The following is a 19,519-nucleotide window of genomic DNA, read 5'->3' on the forward strand; positions in this document are numbered from 1 at the left end:
GTGGTTATTGTAGACTAGTGAGTTTCATTTTCATTCTGAGCACACTTATATAAACTGTATTAGAATGCTTCCTCCAACAAAATATCTGATCAATGAAGTTAGAAACTAAGAAAAGAAAGAGTAACTTTACATTTCAGAAATGTAGCCTGTCAGGGAAAGGTGCCTGTTGTGATTTTGGCAAAGAGGAAATCATTGAGATGTTTGGATGGTGGATGGGAAATAAGTATATGAATAAAGAGAGACCATTGAATATTTTAGTTCAGAGTGGTGGTACTGAGAAGTTCAGCATTGAAAGCTCTTTTTCTCCCCATTCATCATCTAATGATTTTGTCGAGTACTTTCCCAGCTCTGTGGAGGCATATGAGTATAACTAAATGGTTGATCTAAAAATGACACTGAAAAAGTAAAGTTGCAATTCAGCCATCTGCTTCCTTTACCTGACTCTTCTGCATACTGTTATTTTCTTCTGTTTCCCACATGCACATGAACTCTGATATATCTAGTAAACTTTTAAAAAATCTTTGGCCCTTCCAATCATTTACCTCTGTAAAGATCTTGTGAAAATTTCATGGAATAATGAAAATAATGTGGTTTGAAGTTCATTCTCAGCCTCGAGCCTTTCCAGGCCTTCCTTAGATGACAATGTTTAATACTGTTGTCTCAGGTTTGGAATTTTATCTGACTCTTCTCCAGATGCTGTCCCCTTCCATGCCTAGTTTTTTTTTTCCTTCACTATTAAAGTCTACCTCTGATTTTGACTTCTTTCTGCTCCAGTTCCCGGAAGTCCTACTGGTGAGGCATCAAAGCAACTCTTATCATTCCAAAAATCACCATTTGCCCTTTCCAACAAGATCTTAGAAAGTCTCTTTGGTGGATAGGAGGATGTCTTACTTGGACACATAATCTCAGCCCAAAGGCTTCCAATATGTGCCCTTCCAATATGTTTCAGGGCTCTTTTTATTTTTACTGACAAATCTGTCATTACAGCAATCCCCTATTGGTCTTTTATATTAAACTCTCACTGTGCAAAAAAAAAGCTTTCTGCTCTTTGCTTAAACTCTATCTTTACTTGATATTTGCCTTAAACTTTGTTTTTGCTTGTACATAGGAAACATTTCTTGAGTTCTTCACTGCTACTTTGTTATCCAGAGGCTGGATAACTGGATAATAGAGATGCTATTAAAAAGAGGTCAAAATAGGATAGAAAATTAAATTACATGATTGAGAAGCTTAAAATGAGAGGATTTTCTAGTTGAAAAGGACCTTGGAAGGATTTAGGGAAATAGTTTCCAAACATGATTATGCATCACAGTCCACAAAGAAAGTCTTTAAAAATGATACAGATTTTTGAGCCCTACTCCTCTATCTTTTGTATCTGAATCTCTGAAAGCTTGGCTGTATGTGGGAGATTCTACAAAGTCACTTGATCCTGGTTATCAAATCAGCATTTGGAAACTGCTGATATAGCCTGAACCCTTCACTTTACGAAGAAATTAAGGTCTAGTTCATGCACCCAGTTAATACTCAATGTACATCGAGAACGGAGTTCTTCTGATTTTTATTTTTTATTTTTTTTATTTTTTATTTTTTAAAAGGTTTTATTCATAGAGAGAGAGGGGGGTGTGGGGGGGCAGAGACACAGGCAGAGGGAGAAGCAGGCTCCACACAGGAAGCCCGACGTGGGACTTGATCCCAGGTCTCCAGGATCACACCCCAGGCTGCAGGCGGTGCCAAACCGCTGCGCCACTGGGGCCGCCCAAGTTCTTATGATTTTTAATTAGCCTATTATTTTTTTCTACATGTTTATTTCTCTTCTGTATCATTCATTTAGATAAATAATTAATTTATTCTATCCTAAACTGATTTATTTAGTTGTCTTTGGATTAGGTGCTGTCTCTTTTGGAGTAGAGCTCTAGAACCAGAGTATCTGACTTATCTTGCTCTATCATTTTTCCTATTTTTGTGATCTTTGGTAAGTTCATGGCAAACCCTGCCCCAGTTTCTGTATTTGCAAAATGAAGGTAATAATTATAGAAGTTCACATTATATTTCATATAAAATATATATAAATAAAAATATATTTTTTATGATTTAAAAAGGTCCATTGTATTATGATCCAGATTGTCCAAAAAGGTAAATATGCCAGTTAGGATTAAGTATAGCTACACAGCATATTAGAAAACAAATTAACAAAATGTGGCCTTAAACAAGGCAGAAGATTATTGCTTCTTCTTGTTAAAAAAAATTCCAGAAGTAGGCAGCCTAGGATTGATGATGGCTTCATGAATGTAAAGGAGGAAGGGAGAGAAAAAAGATGTTTTTTCTTGTAGGCAGATTCCTTCCAGAAGTTGTGCACAGAATGTGTACATAATTTCATTGGCCAGAAGTCAAGCATATGGCAGAAGAGTCTGGAAATGTCATTTCTTTTCTGGATGGACATGTACCTGACTAAGATTGAGGGTTCTATTACTTAGAAAGGAGAGTGGATATTGGCATCAGTTCTACCACAAGGGCAATATGAATTTTTATAGCTCTTGATTGAATTCATTTGAGTATACAGATTCAAAGGAATCTGAACCTGAGTAAACCTTGTTCTTTTTAGTAAGAGAGATTTCACATTGAGGGCTCCATTAGTCCATTCAGTATAGGAATGTGCCTAAGAACATTTTGTTAAGCAAAAACAGGATCATCCCTTCATTCATAGCTCATTAAACATTTTTGTCTGGGGACAGCAGCTATTCAGTAGACCTGATTTATCAGTTTTCTTTCCTAATTGGATCCTACTTTAGCTTCTAAGGGAGGTGAAAAGGTAAAAGTAAAGTACTATTTGCAGACTATAGTAGATATTCAATAAATCATAGCTACTTTATTATTACTGCTATAATTATTTGATTAGATCATCTCCAGTGTCCCTTCCAGCTTAAAAATTGTTATTGGAGGAGTGTCTCACTAACTCAGTTGGTGAAGCATATAATTCTTGATCTTGGGGTTGTATGTTTGAGCCTCATGTTGGGTGTAGAGGTTACTTTAAAAAACAAAATAAAAAAATAAAAATTGTCATTGGATTCTTTTTTTTTTTCTTTAAAGATTTTATTTGTTTATTTGAGAGAGATAGAGAGCATGAATAGGGAGAGGGGCAGAGGGAGAAGCAACAGCCTGCTGAGAAGGGAGCCCAGTGTGGGGTTGGGATTCCAGGACTCTAGAATCATGACCTGAGAAAGACAGATGCATAACTCAGCTACCCGGGTGCCCCCCTTTCATTGGATTCTAATCTTCAGTTATTTTATTTCAGGAGTGAATGATAACTGATAATTTCTTTTTCCCCCTAACTTTTGCTTTGTTTTAAATACGAACTTCTGTTATTGTTTTAAAATTCTAGTTCTCAATTTTGAACCATATGGACTCTCCTTTTCTTCATCTGGCTTCACTGGACGACAGTCTCCTGCTGGCATTTCCCTTGGTTCAGATCTATCTGGGAATAGTGCAGAGACTGGACTGAAGGAGTAAGTTCTTTTCTTATTAAAATCGAAAACATAGGAGTATTTAAATGTCTTTAAATGTAGGATGTTTCCTGAGAGCTAAATTCTGCATGGGCTGTTGTTTCAGTTGTTTTCTGGTTATTGCTTTCAAGGTGTATAAGAGAACTTTTAAGAGAGTTTGCTTATTTCCAAGATAGCATAATGTCTATAGGCTTCTAACACATAATGATGGTGTATATGTTATTACTGTGTATTGTGTGTATATGTGTCTATGTATACATGTTTGTTTAATACACATATATTTGTACATATATATGTATACACATATGTATACATATACATTTTTTAAAGATGTGAGAACTTTTATACACAGGTGAATATTCAGCATATAATTCTACATTCCTTATAATCTTACAACCATTTCATTGAAAGATTGACAGATATGAACATAAAATAAGATGACTGACTTCATTTAAGTAAGCTGGATACTTTCTTCAAAATGTTTTCAGAGCTTCTTTCCTGCCAACATGAAAATTGGTGATACATTTATCTAAACGTCTTATGTGGAGCTAAATCTTCAACCATTTTAGGTAGATTTTGATTTGGGAAATATAAATAAATTTTAGAAACATGATTAAGTTAAAAAGTGAGATAATATATATACAGTGCCTCATAAAATCCAATGCATAGTAAGTGATTGGTACATTGTAGCTGCTACTATTAATACTGATTGTCATTGCCATCATTATCAATATCCAATAGCTCAGTTAACCAAATGAAATTAGTGATCAATCCGAATAACTTTGGTCAGTATATTGATGTGACATAAAATAATGAAAATGGTGCTTTGTGAAGGAGCTTCAAAAAGAGTTAAAACATTTTTAAAAATTTTATTTTTATTCCAGTGTAGTTAACATGCAGTGTTATACTAGTTTCCGGTATACCATATAGTGATTCAACAGTTCCACATATTACTCAGTGCTTATTAAAAAATGTTTTGAGTAATGGCAGCTTTGTTGGAATAAATGTAATAAAATCTCAAAGGTGACAGCTTTGAAAGATGATATTTGAATTTTGAGTCCTCATATGTTCATTATAGAGTCAGTCACCTTATTTTATTAATGTTCATCTTTGCATTTGTCAGTCTTCCAGCATGATGGTTGGAAGAAGTATTTATCAGAAGAGTGACTCATAGATTATGAGGAATATAGGATGATATGCTGAATGAAATTCTTTCTTAGCTTCTTTTTCCTGCTCTGTTGACATTCTTTTCTTTCCTAGACATTTAATTTTGATATTCCAAGTATGGGGGACAGATGATTTGTGAGCATTTGATGGTAGAGGTGGTAGCAATTATGTGCCCCAATCAGAACACCAGGACAAGGGAAAGAGGGGACAGGAAGCCTCTAAACCCAGGGAGGAAACTTAGTCTCTTTTACAGGCACAACAGGTGAGAGCATCTGTTTGTTTAGTACTGAACTAAGATCTGGAGGACTTGACAATCTTTGTAAATCCTATACATACACACGTACCATACTCTCAGAGAAATGACATTTGGCTGAGTTGCTAAAGAATTATACATATGCTGTGTTACCATGAAGTGGAACGTGAGGGATGAATTTAAAATTCCTTTCCAAAGAGGACCACAGCTCACACATCATTTCAGATTAGGCACCTGTGTTGTAATTAACAAGGCAACTCAGCTTTAGAGAGGAGACAGTCGCTCTTCTGCAATCTCTGGCAAGCTGAGAATGAAGTAGTAGCAAGCTCAATTTAGAATTTCTTACCTTAGGCCCTATTTGGGGGCTATCTTAAAAGGGAATTCCTAGAGCTGAGTTAAAGTGTATCCCTAATCTTTTGAAGGTTAGCTTGGCTAGAATTTACATCTGTGTTTGAGTGATCTGTTTAAAAACAATACAAAGGTATACCACGTAAAACCACGAATTACATTATTGTTGTAAAAATCCAGGCAAAGATGACTCATGTTTAAAAAAATTCTTTTACAGAAAAAAAATTCTTTTACAGTATGTTTCATATCATAAAGAAGCATATTTTGTGCCCTTAGTTTTCCTGTTTTTTAGATGGCTGATATGTAATCCACGACAGAGAAAAGTTTTTTTTTTAAAGATTTATTTATTCATGAGAGACCCACAGAGAGAGAGGCAGAGACACAGGCAGAGGGAGAAGCAGGCTCTGTGCAGGGAGCCCAATGCGCGACTTGATCCTGGATCCCAGGATTATGCCTTGGGCCAAAGGCAGACACTGAACCGCTGAGCCACCCAGGTGTCCCCACGACAGAAAATTTATGTTGATAATAGGCATGTATGCAGATGAAATATGCCAGAAAAATCTTTAAAGTAGCTTGAGGCTCCTTTTAGGTTTATTTTTCCTCTCCTTTCCTATTTTGTTTCTTGTTGTGAATTGGATTCCCTGGGGTGTGCATTCCATCATGGATTTAGCATCAGAATATTGAGTGGCACAACAGCCTGGGTGGCTCAGCAGTTTAGCGTGGCTCAGTGGTTTAGGGCCGCCTTCAGCCCAGGGCCTGATCCTGGAGACCCGGGATTAAGTCCCACGTCAGGCTTCTGGCATGGAGCCTGCTTCTCCCTCTGCCTCTCTCTTTCTCTGTGTCTCTCATGAATAAATAAATAAAATCTTAAAAAAAAAAAAAGAATATTGAGTGGCCTTGTGATCACCACCTGTGGAAGGAAGGAGAAACAAGCAGGTGTGGGCAGAGGAAGAAGTTAAGATGCAATGCAGTCTAACAGCAGCCTCTGCTGACCCCATGGGGAGCTCAGAAGTTAGAGTGGCCCTTCAGAGTTGTCCTGGGTTAGTCCCACATATGTGGCCAGGACTCCATACTTCTGTTCAACAGCCCACTAGTGTGGGCTGCCCAGGAGGGGATGGTCTCAGGCGAGGTGTCCCTCTGCAGCTGAGGCTGTCCCAGAGAGGGCTGTACTCCCAACGAAGAGGGCAACATGTCCTTTATTGAAGAATGATCTGGATAGGGCATCCCAGTGTTCATCACACTTAACCTTTTTGTTCAACTGATATTTAAATTATTAGTAAAACTTGGAGAGTTGGCCTTTTTTCTTCTTAAAGAATATGTTTTGATAAACAGGGTTACAGAAACACTGTGGGCATTTATGAATCCCTTTGAGTTGCTGCTGTTGAGCATCCTAGAGATGCCTGTCTTGGGGCTCAGTCTCATGACCTGGAGATCACAACCTGAGCCAAAATCAAGGGTTAAAGATGCTTAACTGACTGAGCCACCCAGGTACCCCTGAAAGCTGTTTTAAGAGGCCATGGCAATGATGTGTTTTTAAAAATGCCTCAAGAAAGTTACTCTTCAGGAGTTATTAAGTTGACTTAATTGTATTATTAATCTCCTTAGGACAAATAGCTTGAAGCTGGAAGGTATAAAGAAATTGTGGGGGAAAGAGGGCTATCTTCCTAAGAAGGAAGGTAAAACTGGGGATGAAACTGAAGCTCTGCCTGTTCCTCAAGAGAGCATAATAATGGAGAATGTAGACCAAACTATAACAAAAAAGGATCAGTGTCAAGTCCTTACCCAATCTAAAGAGGAGAAAGAAAAGCAGCTGCTGGCATCATCGTTATTTGTTGGGCTAGGATCAGAAAGTACAATCAATTTGGTAAGTAGTCTGTTTTATTCTTCTGAGAATCTGTGTCCCTGCCTTGTACAAAAAAACTGGCTCTATAGAAGTTCTTGGCTGTCACCTTACACGCGGTGGGAAATGGCTTCCCCAGCTCCAAAGCCACCAATGACACACTTTATATATTCCTGAAAGAGAAATTCTAATTGGTTTAGCTTGAGTCAGGTATTTTCTGTAGTCCATTCAGCTGGGGCAAGGGTCAGGGTCCAAATAAAGTTACAGATATGACCACTGGTGTTACTCCCATGGATGGATAGGACAGTTCTCAGTGGGAAGGGGGCTTAATGGAAGTATTGGCATTAATAATAGTTCAACAATTTTGATGTGTCTATGGAAAAAGTAGTTCTCAAAATGGTATTTTTAATAGTAAGAAATAGATATCTAACAGTAGGAGAATGGGTATATAATTATGTTCGCTCAGAATATTACTCAGCCATTAATGGTAAATCTTGCATTTATTTAAAATAAAACATACATGTGATATATTAAGCAAAAAGGCAGAATAGAAAGTTTTATTTATACTTTGTTCATAACTGTTAAGAAGATAAAAGTTATTGGGGATCCCTGGGTGGCTCAGCGGTTTAGCGCCTGCCTTTGGCCCAGGGAGCGATCCTGGAGTCCCGGGATCGAGTCCCGTGTCGGGCTCCTGGCATGGAGCCTGCTTCTCCCTCTGCCTGTGTCTCTGCCTCTCTCTCTCTCTATGTCTATCATAAATAAATAAAAATAAATCTTTAAAAAAAGAAAAGAAGATAAAAGTTATTGAGACAAAGAATTATGCAAAAATGAAAACTACACTCGGGCATTATGATTTTCAAAACTTTTAATGCTGATATATTATTATTATAATTTTTTATTAAAGAATGAAAAATTGGAGTAAAGGACAGGTGCTATTTTTGAGCATCTGAGAATTCCATGTAATTTTCCATCTGGTGGACTGATGGACCTACCTGGTACAAAATTGTGATTAGAGCTCCATTTTCTTCAGGTTTTTTTTTTTTTTTTTTTAAGATTTTATTTGTTTACTCATGAGAGACACAGGGAGAGAGAGAGGCAGAGATACAGGCAGAGGGAGAAGCAGGCTCCATGCAGGGAGCACGACGTGGGACTTGATCCTGGATCTCCAGGATCACGCCCTGGACTGAAGGCAGTGGTAAACCACTGAGCCACCCGGGCTGCCCAATTTTCTTCAGTTTTAGATCATTCCAGTTCTTTCATCTTCTTTCTCCGTTGGTGGAATTTCCTCTCCATTCCTATGCTTTTTGCCTGTTTTCTGTCTCTTTTCTGGACTTCATTTCTATCAGCCTTGATATTCCCTCCTAAGGAAAAAAAAATCAATTTCAAACTATTAATAAGTAATGGATCTTAATGCTGTCTCAGCATTTGCATTTCAGCAGCAAGGTGACTTACTTTGGGTTTTTAAGATGTTCCAGCTGGCTTCTGTAAGGGTACCTGTGAATGCCCTAGACCCGTGGGGTGAGTTCTTAAAGATCAGCATGCACCAAAAAAAAAAAAAAGAAAGATCAGCATGCACCCAGGCTACGGAGCCCTGATTTGTGAATCCCCTGGCTGCTGTTGAAGGATTCCTGCCCTCTTGACAAAGTGCAGAGCTTTCAGTTAAACAATCTTTCTCAAGCGAGCATTCAGTGTGACAGATGAATTATCGGGCTTTTTTTTTTCTTTTTTTGGTGGTGGGCTTGATACCAGAAATATATTTAGGTTATTTTTCCACTTAAGGTATAGTAGGTCCTTTATGGGTTAATTTTTTTACATAATTCACTCTAAGGATCAAGGCTTGCTTTTTTTTTTTTTAATTCCCCTCACCCTTGCCCTTTATTTTATCTTTTTTTTTTTTTTTCAGTTTTTGTTTAAATTCTAGTTAATCTACAGTATAATATTAGTTTCAGGTGTAGAATTTAGTGATTTAATACTTAATACAACACCTGGTGCTCATCACTACAGGTGTATTTCTTAATCCCCATCATCATCTAATTAACCCCATGTCTCTCCCCTCTTGTAACCTTCAGTTTGTTCTCTATAGTTAAGAGTCTGTTTCTTAGTTTTCCTTTCTTTTTTACCTTCATTTTTAAAAGTTATTTTCTCTGAGGTCTAGGTTGACTATTTCTTTTCTTTATTTAACAAAGATGTCATTCTAGTGTCTTATGGCTTGTGTAGCTTCTGAATAACAGCAGATTAGACAGTACAGAAGAAAAAAAAATAAACTTGAAGATGAAGTATCAAAAATACCCAAAATGAAACACAGAAAAGAGAAAACAAAAAGCAAATGAAGAAACTCAGAGCATCAGAGACCTGAGGAACAATACTGAACAGTCTAATATAGGTCTAATTTGAGTCCCATGGCTGCTTGAAAATGGAAATCCTTCACCCACCCCCTTGTTTTCGCTTTTGTGCTAATAGAATTTTAGTTCTTGTTTGAGGACTTCTGAATTGAAAGATAGGAGACAAATTCACTGCCAAGAGTTGGAAGAGGTATTGGGACTTGAGGGAGTAAGAGGGCATGGAAGAAGAACTAGAATGATGTGAATGGTGGCCACACTGCCCCAGGGCGGATGGAAATGTGGATTTAGAGTAGTGCCTGCTGCGCTGATTTTATATAGAACTTTGGAAGGCAAGGGAGAACTGTAAGCATCACTCTACTTTTCTTACATAGATTTATAGACCATTCCCCGGAAGTGTTGGTTCAGGGATGGCAAATTTGCCATTCTCATTTCCTGAGTCAATAGGAAACATCACTAGTCACTTATAGAGTTCTTGCCTGCTATGTGTGTGTCAGCCACTGCCAGTTGGTTCTTGAGGTAAAACCAGTTTTTCTTCTCTGTTCATTGACTTGTGTGCCATAAAATCATGGTTACTATAGACTGCCAAACCAGAGTTTGAACCATCCTGTATTTGAGGTTATCTTCTCTTCTACAGGGCAGATCTGGAAACTCAAAACATGACTAGGTTTCTCACTGTTTTTATTTTATTTTAAAAATTTTACTGTTTTTTAAATTTTTTTTAGAGAGTACATGTGTGAGCAGTTGGGAGGGGACAGAGAGAGAGAGGGAGAGAATCTCAAGCAGACTCCGTGCTCAGCACAGAGCTGATGCGGGGCTCAGTCTCATGACCCCGAGATTATGACCCAAGCCAAAATCAAGAGTTGGACACCCAATCAACTGAGCCACTGAGGCATCCCTCACTGTTTTTAATTTGTGCAATTCTACACTCTAGCATTCTGAAATTGAACAAGTTTTTAGAATTGTTCACAAATGACTTTTTGACTTTCTTTTTTTGATTTTATGTGTTTTTAATGAGAACTAAGATTTAGCTGATAGTTCAAAGTGAGGTAGCTGTCAGAATTTTAGGGCTTAACATTTATTCATCTCCGATGATTTTGTTAACCTATGCTTTATAGATAGAATTTTAACAAGTTAGTAAATTACTCATTTGAAATTATAGAAAAATGTTTAAAACTCATGACTGAAAAAAAAAATAAAACTCATGACTGGTAGAATGGATTTTTAAATATTATGTTTTATTTTTGCAGCTAGGAAAAGCAGATACTGTATCTCACAAATTCAGAAGGAAATCAAAAGTCAAGGAAACCAAAAGTGGAGAAACAAGCAGTGCTCATAATATCACCTGTTCTTACTTTAGTTCTTCGTCAAATGCAACTTATGAAGATGATTATTATTTGGATACTTTGCAGGATAGAGAAGATAAAGAATTAAATAAATTTTCTCTCAATTCTGAACTTTTGGATTCTGAGTCACTCACAGAACTACCTTCAGTTGAGAAACTCTCCAATTGCAAGCTGTCTTCACCATCTTTGTTTACAGATAACAACATGGAAGGTTTTCACCCTTCTCAGCCCACTGCACCCTCAGTTGCTAATGAAACCTCTTTAGCTTCTTCTTTACTGGAAGAAACTTCAGAGCACATGCATTCAGATCTTGTGGAGGTCTGTCATAATGAAACCATATCAATGTCTTCTTACAAAATTTGGAAAGATGATTGTTTATTGATGGTATGGTCAGTTTCTAATAAGAGTGGTTTGGAATTGAAAAGTGCTAACTTAGAAATTGCTCCAGCAGAATATTTCAAGGTAAGGTAATGAATGGTTCCTTATTTCTGCCTTAAATGGACAATGCTTACTTAGTATTTCTGCTGTTGGCTCTTCTGATGGTTTTAAATTTCATCCACATCCTTTTCTCTTTAGCAAAAAAAAAAAAAAACCCCAAAGGTGTGACAGGATTTTTTAATTATTTTTGAGTAGGGGTGAATTATGCAAAAGAGATAAAACATCATAAAGATTTTCCAACTGTACTGGGGAAGGCCATAAATACAAAGTGAGTATTGATAGGGCATAGTAGTTAAGAAGGGAGGCTCTTGACTCAGATTGCTTGGCTTTGAATCTTGCTTCTGCTACTTATTAGCTGTGTTACATGGTCAGGTTATGTAACTGCTTTGTGGCTTTGAGTTTCTTCACATTTAAAATGAAGATATTAATAGTGTCTGCCTGTTACTGTAAGGAGAAAATGAGTTAATATCTGTAAAATGCTTACAGCAGTACCTGGCACATGGTGTTACTGTGTTATTATTTTCAGTGTATATTTTGTGATTTTTTTTTTGCACTCTTTAAATGTCTCATTCATTCTTGTTATAAATACCGAGACAAAGTTCTCAGTTTAACAAAGCAGAACATCAAGGAATAAGAATATTAAAGAATAAATGTGTATACTGTCTACTGCCTTTTTCTTTCACTGATTTATTTTTCTGTACTGAGTGCTTGGGCATCAATTTTATTTCTTCCCTAGCTCTAAGAGATTGCCATTGTGATTTCTGGAAATATGTTTAATTATATTATGGTATGGATATGATGTCCTTGGTGGAATTATAATGAGATTTGACCAGTAGGTCAGTTATTTCACAAGACTGACCCAATTTCTCCTATGAGCTACAATATGTTGAATGGGATATTACCTGAGCCACTGACCAGGGCAGAAGTTCCTGACTCTAGATGGGCATTAGGATCACCAGTGGAACTTAATAAAATAAAATAAAATCCAATCTAGTTGCTTGGGCAACTCAACCCCCATAGCTTGAGTAACAATGTAGATTGAGAAGGGAAGACACCTGTGTGTGTGTGTGTGTGTGTGTGTGTGTGTGTTTTAACTCTCCTCACTTTAAACATATGGTGCTAGCCAGAGTTGAGAACCAAAAGATTCAAGCTTAATAATTTTTTTACTATTGTTGCTAAATTTTACAGATTTTCACTGCAATTTGTTACACAACCTTTACCTGTATTCTATTTCTTAATTACCTGTGTTAGTGAATTTTTCTCAAGTGAAGTTGTCATTTTCATAATGTGGTTTGTTTTTAATGTCTCACAAAAGTGTGTTATTCAAACTTCAGTGAAATAGAAAATTGGTATTCATATGATAGTCTGTATTGATCCCTTCTTCAGTACTTTTATTACTTTTATTTACAGATCACTGAGCAACCTGGATGCTGCTTGCCTGTAATAGAAGCAGAAAGCATCAAAACCTTTCAGTATAATGTGCAGATGGAGAAACCTTTTACAGACGGGAATCTTACTGGTTTTATAAATTATCAAATGATGGATACTCATTCTGTTCAGCTTGAATTTTCTGTAAACTTATCGCTATTAGATTTCATTAGGTAAATATTTTCTGGAATATTAATTCAAGGTATTCATTCAGCAAATATTTATTAGGCCTTTTCTCTGGAGAGAAACATTGTGCTAGGTGCTAGAGAATATAATTCAAAACTAGATACAGTCCCTTCCTTTAGGGAGTGTTCAGTCCTAGAGCAGAGAACACATCACATGAATGCATATATAGTCTTGAATTGTGCTGTGAAGAGAAAGTAAATGGCACGATGAGCAATTATAATATGGGACTTGATTTAGGTTGAGGTTGATTACTAATCTTGGAAAACCTCTAAAAGAACGTAATACTGAACAAATGTTTAATCTGAAATAACTTTAGAGAATCTGCCTGGCTTTTTAAAAAAGCTTTTGAAGCTTCTCTCATTTATATTTCATATATTTGATTAACTCTTTCATAAAATCTGTTTATTAAGCTTCTGAGATCTGTAAGCAAATTACTCAGGGTTATTAAACTTCTATTAGAGATATAATAAGTATTTAGCATCATACTAGGCACTCTGCAGTGTTACCAAATAATTGAAGACAGCTTCTTCACTCTTCCTTCATTTAGTTTTATGGTAATATTGTACTGTATTCAGACATTTTTTAGAAAAAGCCACGTGAACCAAGAGTGCAGAATACGCATGAGTATCTGTAAAGTTCTTTAACCTTCACACATTCACTTGTGTTACACTGCTGTAATTTTTGCCTACTCTTTAAAATCTTTTAGTAAGAACATGTTTCTCTCTCTGTCAAAGAGTGTTTCTGCCTTTGGTGCTGAATAACGTAGAATCCAGCCTTCTAAGAACTAACATGCTCTGACTGTAGGGGTGTATCCCGTGGTGAGCATTAGTAACCTGACCAAGCACAATACATATGATAAACAGGTCTTCTGTGTGTATTAATAAAATCCTGTGTATCTAAAAAAAAACAAAAACAAAAACAAAAAAATCCTGTGTATCTTTAAAAAATATTTTTCCTAATTAAAGAATAAATGTATAATTATTATAAAAATTCAGATGGTATAGAAAAATATAAGTAGAATATAAAAGTTCCCTATAATTCTACCCCCACTCTAGAGACCCAACGTTAACTATTTGATCTTAAGTGTCATGAGACAGGGATCCCTGGATGGCGCAGCGGTTTGGCGCCTGCCTTTGGCCCAGGGCGCGATCCTGGAGACCCGGGATCGAATCCCACGTCGGGCTCCCGGTGCATGGAGCCTGCTTCTCCCTCTGCCTGTGTCTCTGCCTCTCTCTCTCTCTCTGTGACTATCACAAATAAATAAATAAATACCTTAAAAAAAAAAATTAAAAAAAAAAAAGTGTCATGAGACATTTAAAAAATACATTTGTTAAAATCCTTTCCACGGTCTAATTTACATAAGGTGCTAGATCTTTGTATTCATACTCTGTACAGGATGTAGATAGTGTCTTATTATCCCCAAATCCAAAGTATATGTGAAAGAAAGTTTTATATTTGAATGATTCATGAAATCACTTTGTAAAATTTTACTGAAATGACTAATGCTCAGATAAAGAGAGAAGTGAGTGATTTATTGAAAAGACATTTACACCTTAATAACATCTTTTTTTCAGTATTTTCATCAGTTTGGAGTATGATGGTAAGCATTCTTAACATAGTTTAAAAACAAATTTTGTGGGACCCAGATTTACAACGATTGTTTTATTCTCATGAGTCATTTGAAATGTATTTGTTTGTTTGTTTAGAATTAATTTCATTCTTTTGGACATAAATCTAATTTTAAAAATTATTTTCAGACCGTTAAAAATCTCAACTGAAAACTTTGGCAAACTCTGGTTATCCTTCGCAAATGATGTGAAGCAAAATGTAAAAGTGTCAGAATCTCAAGCTGCTCTGTCTTCTGCCCTAAAGACCCTGCAACAGAAACTAAGACTTCATGTTGTTGAAATTATAGGTTCGTAGAGTTACATAAAGACAATCTTGTGTTATAGGGGCTTTCTCACAGAGCACGAATCAACTTTTACAAGTATCAAATTTCTTAGAGCTGTATTTCCTGTTATGAGTATCTTTCAAATGAGTGTGTTGTTCAAACTAAGTATTTTTTTTGTGTGGTAAAACATAACAAAATTTTCCATTTTAACCAATTTTAACTGTACAGTTCATTGACATTAAGTACATTCATATTGTTGTACAACTGTTGCCACCATCACTTCCAGAACTTTTCCTCTTCCTTAACTAAAATCCTGTGCTCTTTAAACACTAACTTATCATTCCCTCTAGCTCTTAGTAACACCATTCTTCCTTCTGTCTCTATGAATTCAATTACTCTAGGTGTCTCATATTAGGTGAATTATGCAATATTTGTCCTTTTGTGACTGGCTTATTTCACTTAGCGTGATGTCTTCAACGTTCATTCATGTACCATGTGTCAAGATATCTTTCCTTTTTAAGCCTGAATACTATTCATTATATGAATATACCACAGTTTGTTTATCCATTCATGTGTTGAAGGACACTTGGGTTGCTTCTGCCTTTTGGCTACTAGGAATAATGCTGTTGTGAGTGTGAGTGTACAGCTATTTGGTTTCAAGTCCCTGCTTTCAGTTCTTTTGGTTATATAATTCTATATTAATTTTTAAAGAAACTACCATATGATTTTCCACATTATTTGTACCATTTACATTCCCACCAGCAGTGCACAGAGGTTCCCAATTTTCCACATCCTCACCAACGGTGTTTATATATACATGAAAGTATGTGTGTATGTGTATGCATGTGTGTGTGTGTGTGTGTATGTATATGATATATATATCATATATATATGAGTAGTTCCTTACATTTCCTTACTGATCAGTGATGTCAAATATCTTTTCACGTGCCTATTGGCCATTTGTATATCTTCTTTGGAGAAGTGTCTATTTTAGTTCTTTTGTCTTAGGAATTTTTAATTTTTGTTTTGTTGTAGGCAACGAAGGGCTTTTGGCCTGTCAACTGCTCCCATCCATCCCCTGTTTGCTGCACTTTCGAGTTCATGGTGATGTATTGGCCTTGTGGTTCAGATCCTCCTGCTCTTCTCTTCCTGACTACTTACTGTATCAGTGTCAAAAGGTGATGGAGGGATCCTAGCAGAAGCTCTGTTGATATTTTACTCCATCAGAATAAATGGTTTACATAGATAAACTTATTTACCAAAGTAAAAAGAACTCTTGGTACTTCTAATGAAAATGGGGATTATTATAAGCTGTGGTTCTTTGTGTTTTCTTTATGAATCCTGATCAAGAAAGGTCCCCAAGAAACTGTATCCTTAATCTTTTACTCAGGATTGTACAGTATGTTTGGGTCCCAAAAAAGTGACCTAATGTTATAAACTGTTAATGATTTATATGTCACTTAGTGTAGAGGGACTGAAAATATTTATTTTGTTATAAATAATTTTATAGCAAATTTACTGTAGTGTTAGTTGATTTGTAGTAAAACCAAGTCTCTGTTCTCCACATTAATTGAAGGGAGATGGACATGGCATTGATAATCCCAAACCTAATTCGTATTTGGTTTTGGAATGCAGTATTAGCTTTTTGATAGGCAAGTCATTACTTTCAATTATGTTTTGCTTAGATTGGTATTGAACTAAGTTGGCACAGTACACACTAACAATTCAGGAGATCCATGAGCATGCTGGATATTGGGGGGATTCAGTCTGTGATATAGTTTTTATTGTGGATAACTTGTTACACATAATTGCAGATAATTTGGCTACAGAATTTGTCTGTTTTCCGCTTGCATTTATTTTTAAAATTTAAAGTGAATCACTATTCTTATTTTAGAAACCCAGAGCCATTTACAAAATATTGTCATATGGAAACACAACCCATAAGAACACACAGTACTAAAGCAAATAGATACAAAAGAACTTTTTAATTATGGTGAATATCTTAGTTACCAGTTAGGTCCAGTTAGGTCCTTTTGACAAACTAATTTTGTGAGTATAAATGGCAAAACCATCTTTCCTGGCTTTTGAATCCACTAGTACTGAGTGGGTACAACCAAAACAGTGACTGCTTAAGTATACCATACAAGTTCTTCAGTAAAATTTATCATTTTCGTGTTATAGTTTGCCTTTATGGCCTGTGTCAGAACTCTTCTTAGTAAAGAAGAAGTTAAGCCTCATATGAATGATGGACCACCATCTTGAGATTGTATGTTAAAGTTAAAAACCGAAATAGTAAGTATTTTATAAAATCTTATGGTGCTGTGGAAAATATTTATTATTTCACTTTTTCTGACACTTCATGGGGACTGTTCTAGTAATATAGTTTTAAGTCATCGCAGTTAGTTTTCTGGTTAATTGGCACTGCTTATCATCCAGGTGTAGAATTTTGGTTTAAATGATCTCACTAATCATAGCTGATGAAGATTATTAAGGGAGTTCCCCAGAGATGATGGATTTCATTAGTTTTTCATGTCTAGTGTTTTCCTCCCTAAAAACAAAAGTGCTATTTTTAAAAATTAATTTTAATATTATTCATTTAAAAAAATGTGATATCTTGTTAATTTCATGCTTTTAAAAACATGCAGTAAAACCTTGCTACAAGAGCAATGATAGGTGACTGGAATTTCCTGCTTAGGTATCTTTAGGTATCTCCTTTTGGGTAGAAAATTTGAATCATCTTCAAGCTCCCAGCAGTGTCATGGTGAAGGGAAAGAGGTTGGTCTCTCTGGGGTGTAGTAGACACTGGTGGCTAGACTTAACAGCTTCTTTATTTCTACCTCTGTCCACAGCTTCCTGCCCCCGCCCCCCCACCACCACCAATTCTGCTCTTATTCTGACAAAGAAATAGGATTACCCTCTCATTTTGTAGAGAAATGCAGTGTATGGCAAAAGAGGTGCTCCGGTTTTTTCGTATCCTTCTGTGCATTAAGGCTGGGTTGAGTATGGCACAGTGGGTGGAAGGTGCCCAGCAAGCAAATGGACAACTACCTAGGAGAGATTAGTGAGCTGTAGTGCTCCTTGGTTGCAAGGTTGTTCATGAGTGGCAGCGTCAGTTGTCATGAAGGACATGGCTTGGCCAACAGAGCTATCTGATGGTGGGAGATGTGTAATAGTGGGTTGGGGCCGGGGCCATCACTCTGGCCTGCCAAAGGGAACATAGTGCCACTTTTGTTCTTTCTGAACTCACTAAATGAAAAGTAGGGTGAGTTTCCATGGAAATATTTAGTAGAATGTTTACAATGTTTATATTTTTACAGTTTTAAAGCAACAGTAAGAATAGGTTTTAAAGAGTTTCAGAGCAGCATATATTCTGCCTAAATTAACTCAATGTTTTAAATTCTAAATCAGGTGTCACCAGCCTTTTTTGCGTTGCAGGAGATGTGACTACAACGTAGGGAGAATGATTTTTGTGGGTAGATGATTTCTTTGCCTTCTAGTCACAGTTGAGTCAGGTGAAGGGGCGGCATCTGGAGTAAGGGCTAGGGTGCTACGCAGCTGTGGGAGTTCTGCGCCAGGCTCCTTCACGGAGCGTGCAGGTGGCAGCAAGCATGGGTCTTGGGGGAGGCTGGCGGGAGGGCACCTAGCAAAGCCTTAAGAGCAGGTGAATGGAGTAGGATCAGGCACCCACCAGAGTAGTCCATGTGGAGGCGGACAGATCGGCTCAGGGGAGAGTGGGCCCTGAGGCAGGGTCCTGAAACTGCAGAGGGAAGCCAAGCAGTTACGAAGTGCTAATGTGCCAAGCATGCCAAGCACAGCATGTGCTCTGTAGAGAGGCAGTATTTTAAACTGTAAAATACTAGCCTCTACCAAAACAATTGTGCTGAAGATGCAGTATTGTGCTTTTTCTTTTCTTTCATGTCAGTAATATTGTAAAATATTGAGCTCTGTCTTCTTTTTTTATGGGTGTAAATGTGGTCTTTGTCTCATGATCGTGAGCCCCTGAAAGTGCACTGAACCTATTCGCGTGTCTTTAAGGTGTTTTGCTGTGTTAAAATTTTAGGAGAGACAAATGCAAATGAGAATAACAACCTAGTAGGCGTTAATTACCTTATTTTGGAGTTGAATTCTGTAATTGGAAAAAATTCAGTTAAATATGTAATAAATACAAAATGATCTATACTGTTCTTTGGTCTGTGTATTTTTTTGTTATCTAAATAGCTGAATAATAAGTAAATACTATTCAGTAATTTGATAGGGTTAGTGAAAAAGAAAAGAAGCAACTGGAATAGGATGAAAAGAATAAGTTACTCATCACAGCCCCAAAAATTGTGGTCTGATTAAAAGAAAGATATTGGTTTCTGTGTAACGTTCAAAGAGAACTTTGTGGGCTTCAGACAGGTTAGAGTGTAGATTGATCTCAGTTGCAGGCCTCCTCTCCCTTTAAGAAGCCCTTTAAGACCTGGCAGCCGGGTGGCTCAGCGGTTTAGCCCCGCCTTTGGCCCAGGGCATGATCCTGGAGACCTGGAGTTCAAGTCCCATGTCGGGCTCCCTGCATGGAGCCTGCTTCTCCCTCTGCCTCTCTCTCTCTTTCTCATGAATAAATAAATAAAATCTTTAAAAAAAAAAAAGCCCTTCAAGACACTGAATCTTGTGGCATCTCTGCATGTGTATCCTAAAACACAGAGCTAGATCAAAGATGGCATTTGAATCTCACCGATTTATGTCTACTATTGGCTATAATGTATAGCAGACAAATTTTTAGAGTTGAAGCCCCATCTTTGGA

At 36.8% G+C, this 19,519-nt stretch overlaps 1 protein-coding gene across 2 annotated transcripts in view; it reads left to right on the top strand.

Annotated features, from left to right (window-relative positions):
- AP4E1 (adaptor related protein complex 4 subunit epsilon 1) overlaps positions 1-18,915 on the top strand; it is a 54,765-nt gene extending 35,850 nt beyond the window's left edge. For both annotated transcript variants that reach the window (XM_077881075.1, XM_077881076.1), the window contains exons 16-21: positions 3,380-3,503; positions 6,874-7,132; positions 10,698-11,255; positions 12,642-12,832; positions 14,603-14,760; positions 15,772-18,915. In XM_077881075.1, coding sequence (XP_077737201.1) covers positions 3,380-3,503; positions 6,874-7,132; positions 10,698-11,255; positions 12,642-12,832; positions 14,603-14,760; positions 15,772-15,932 — 1,451 coding nt within the window. In that variant the 3' untranslated portion in view covers positions 15,933-18,915. The remainder of the gene's footprint in view (positions 1-3,379; positions 3,504-6,873; positions 7,133-10,697; positions 11,256-12,641; positions 12,833-14,602; positions 14,761-15,771) is intronic.
- The last annotated feature ends 604 nt before the right edge of the window (positions 18,916-19,519 follow it).

This window comes from Canis aureus, chromosome 32, assembly GCF_053574225.1.
Source record: "Canis aureus isolate CA01 chromosome 32, VMU_Caureus_v.1.0, whole genome shotgun sequence".
Taxonomy (NCBI): Eukaryota; Metazoa; Chordata; class Mammalia; order Carnivora; family Canidae; genus Canis; species Canis aureus.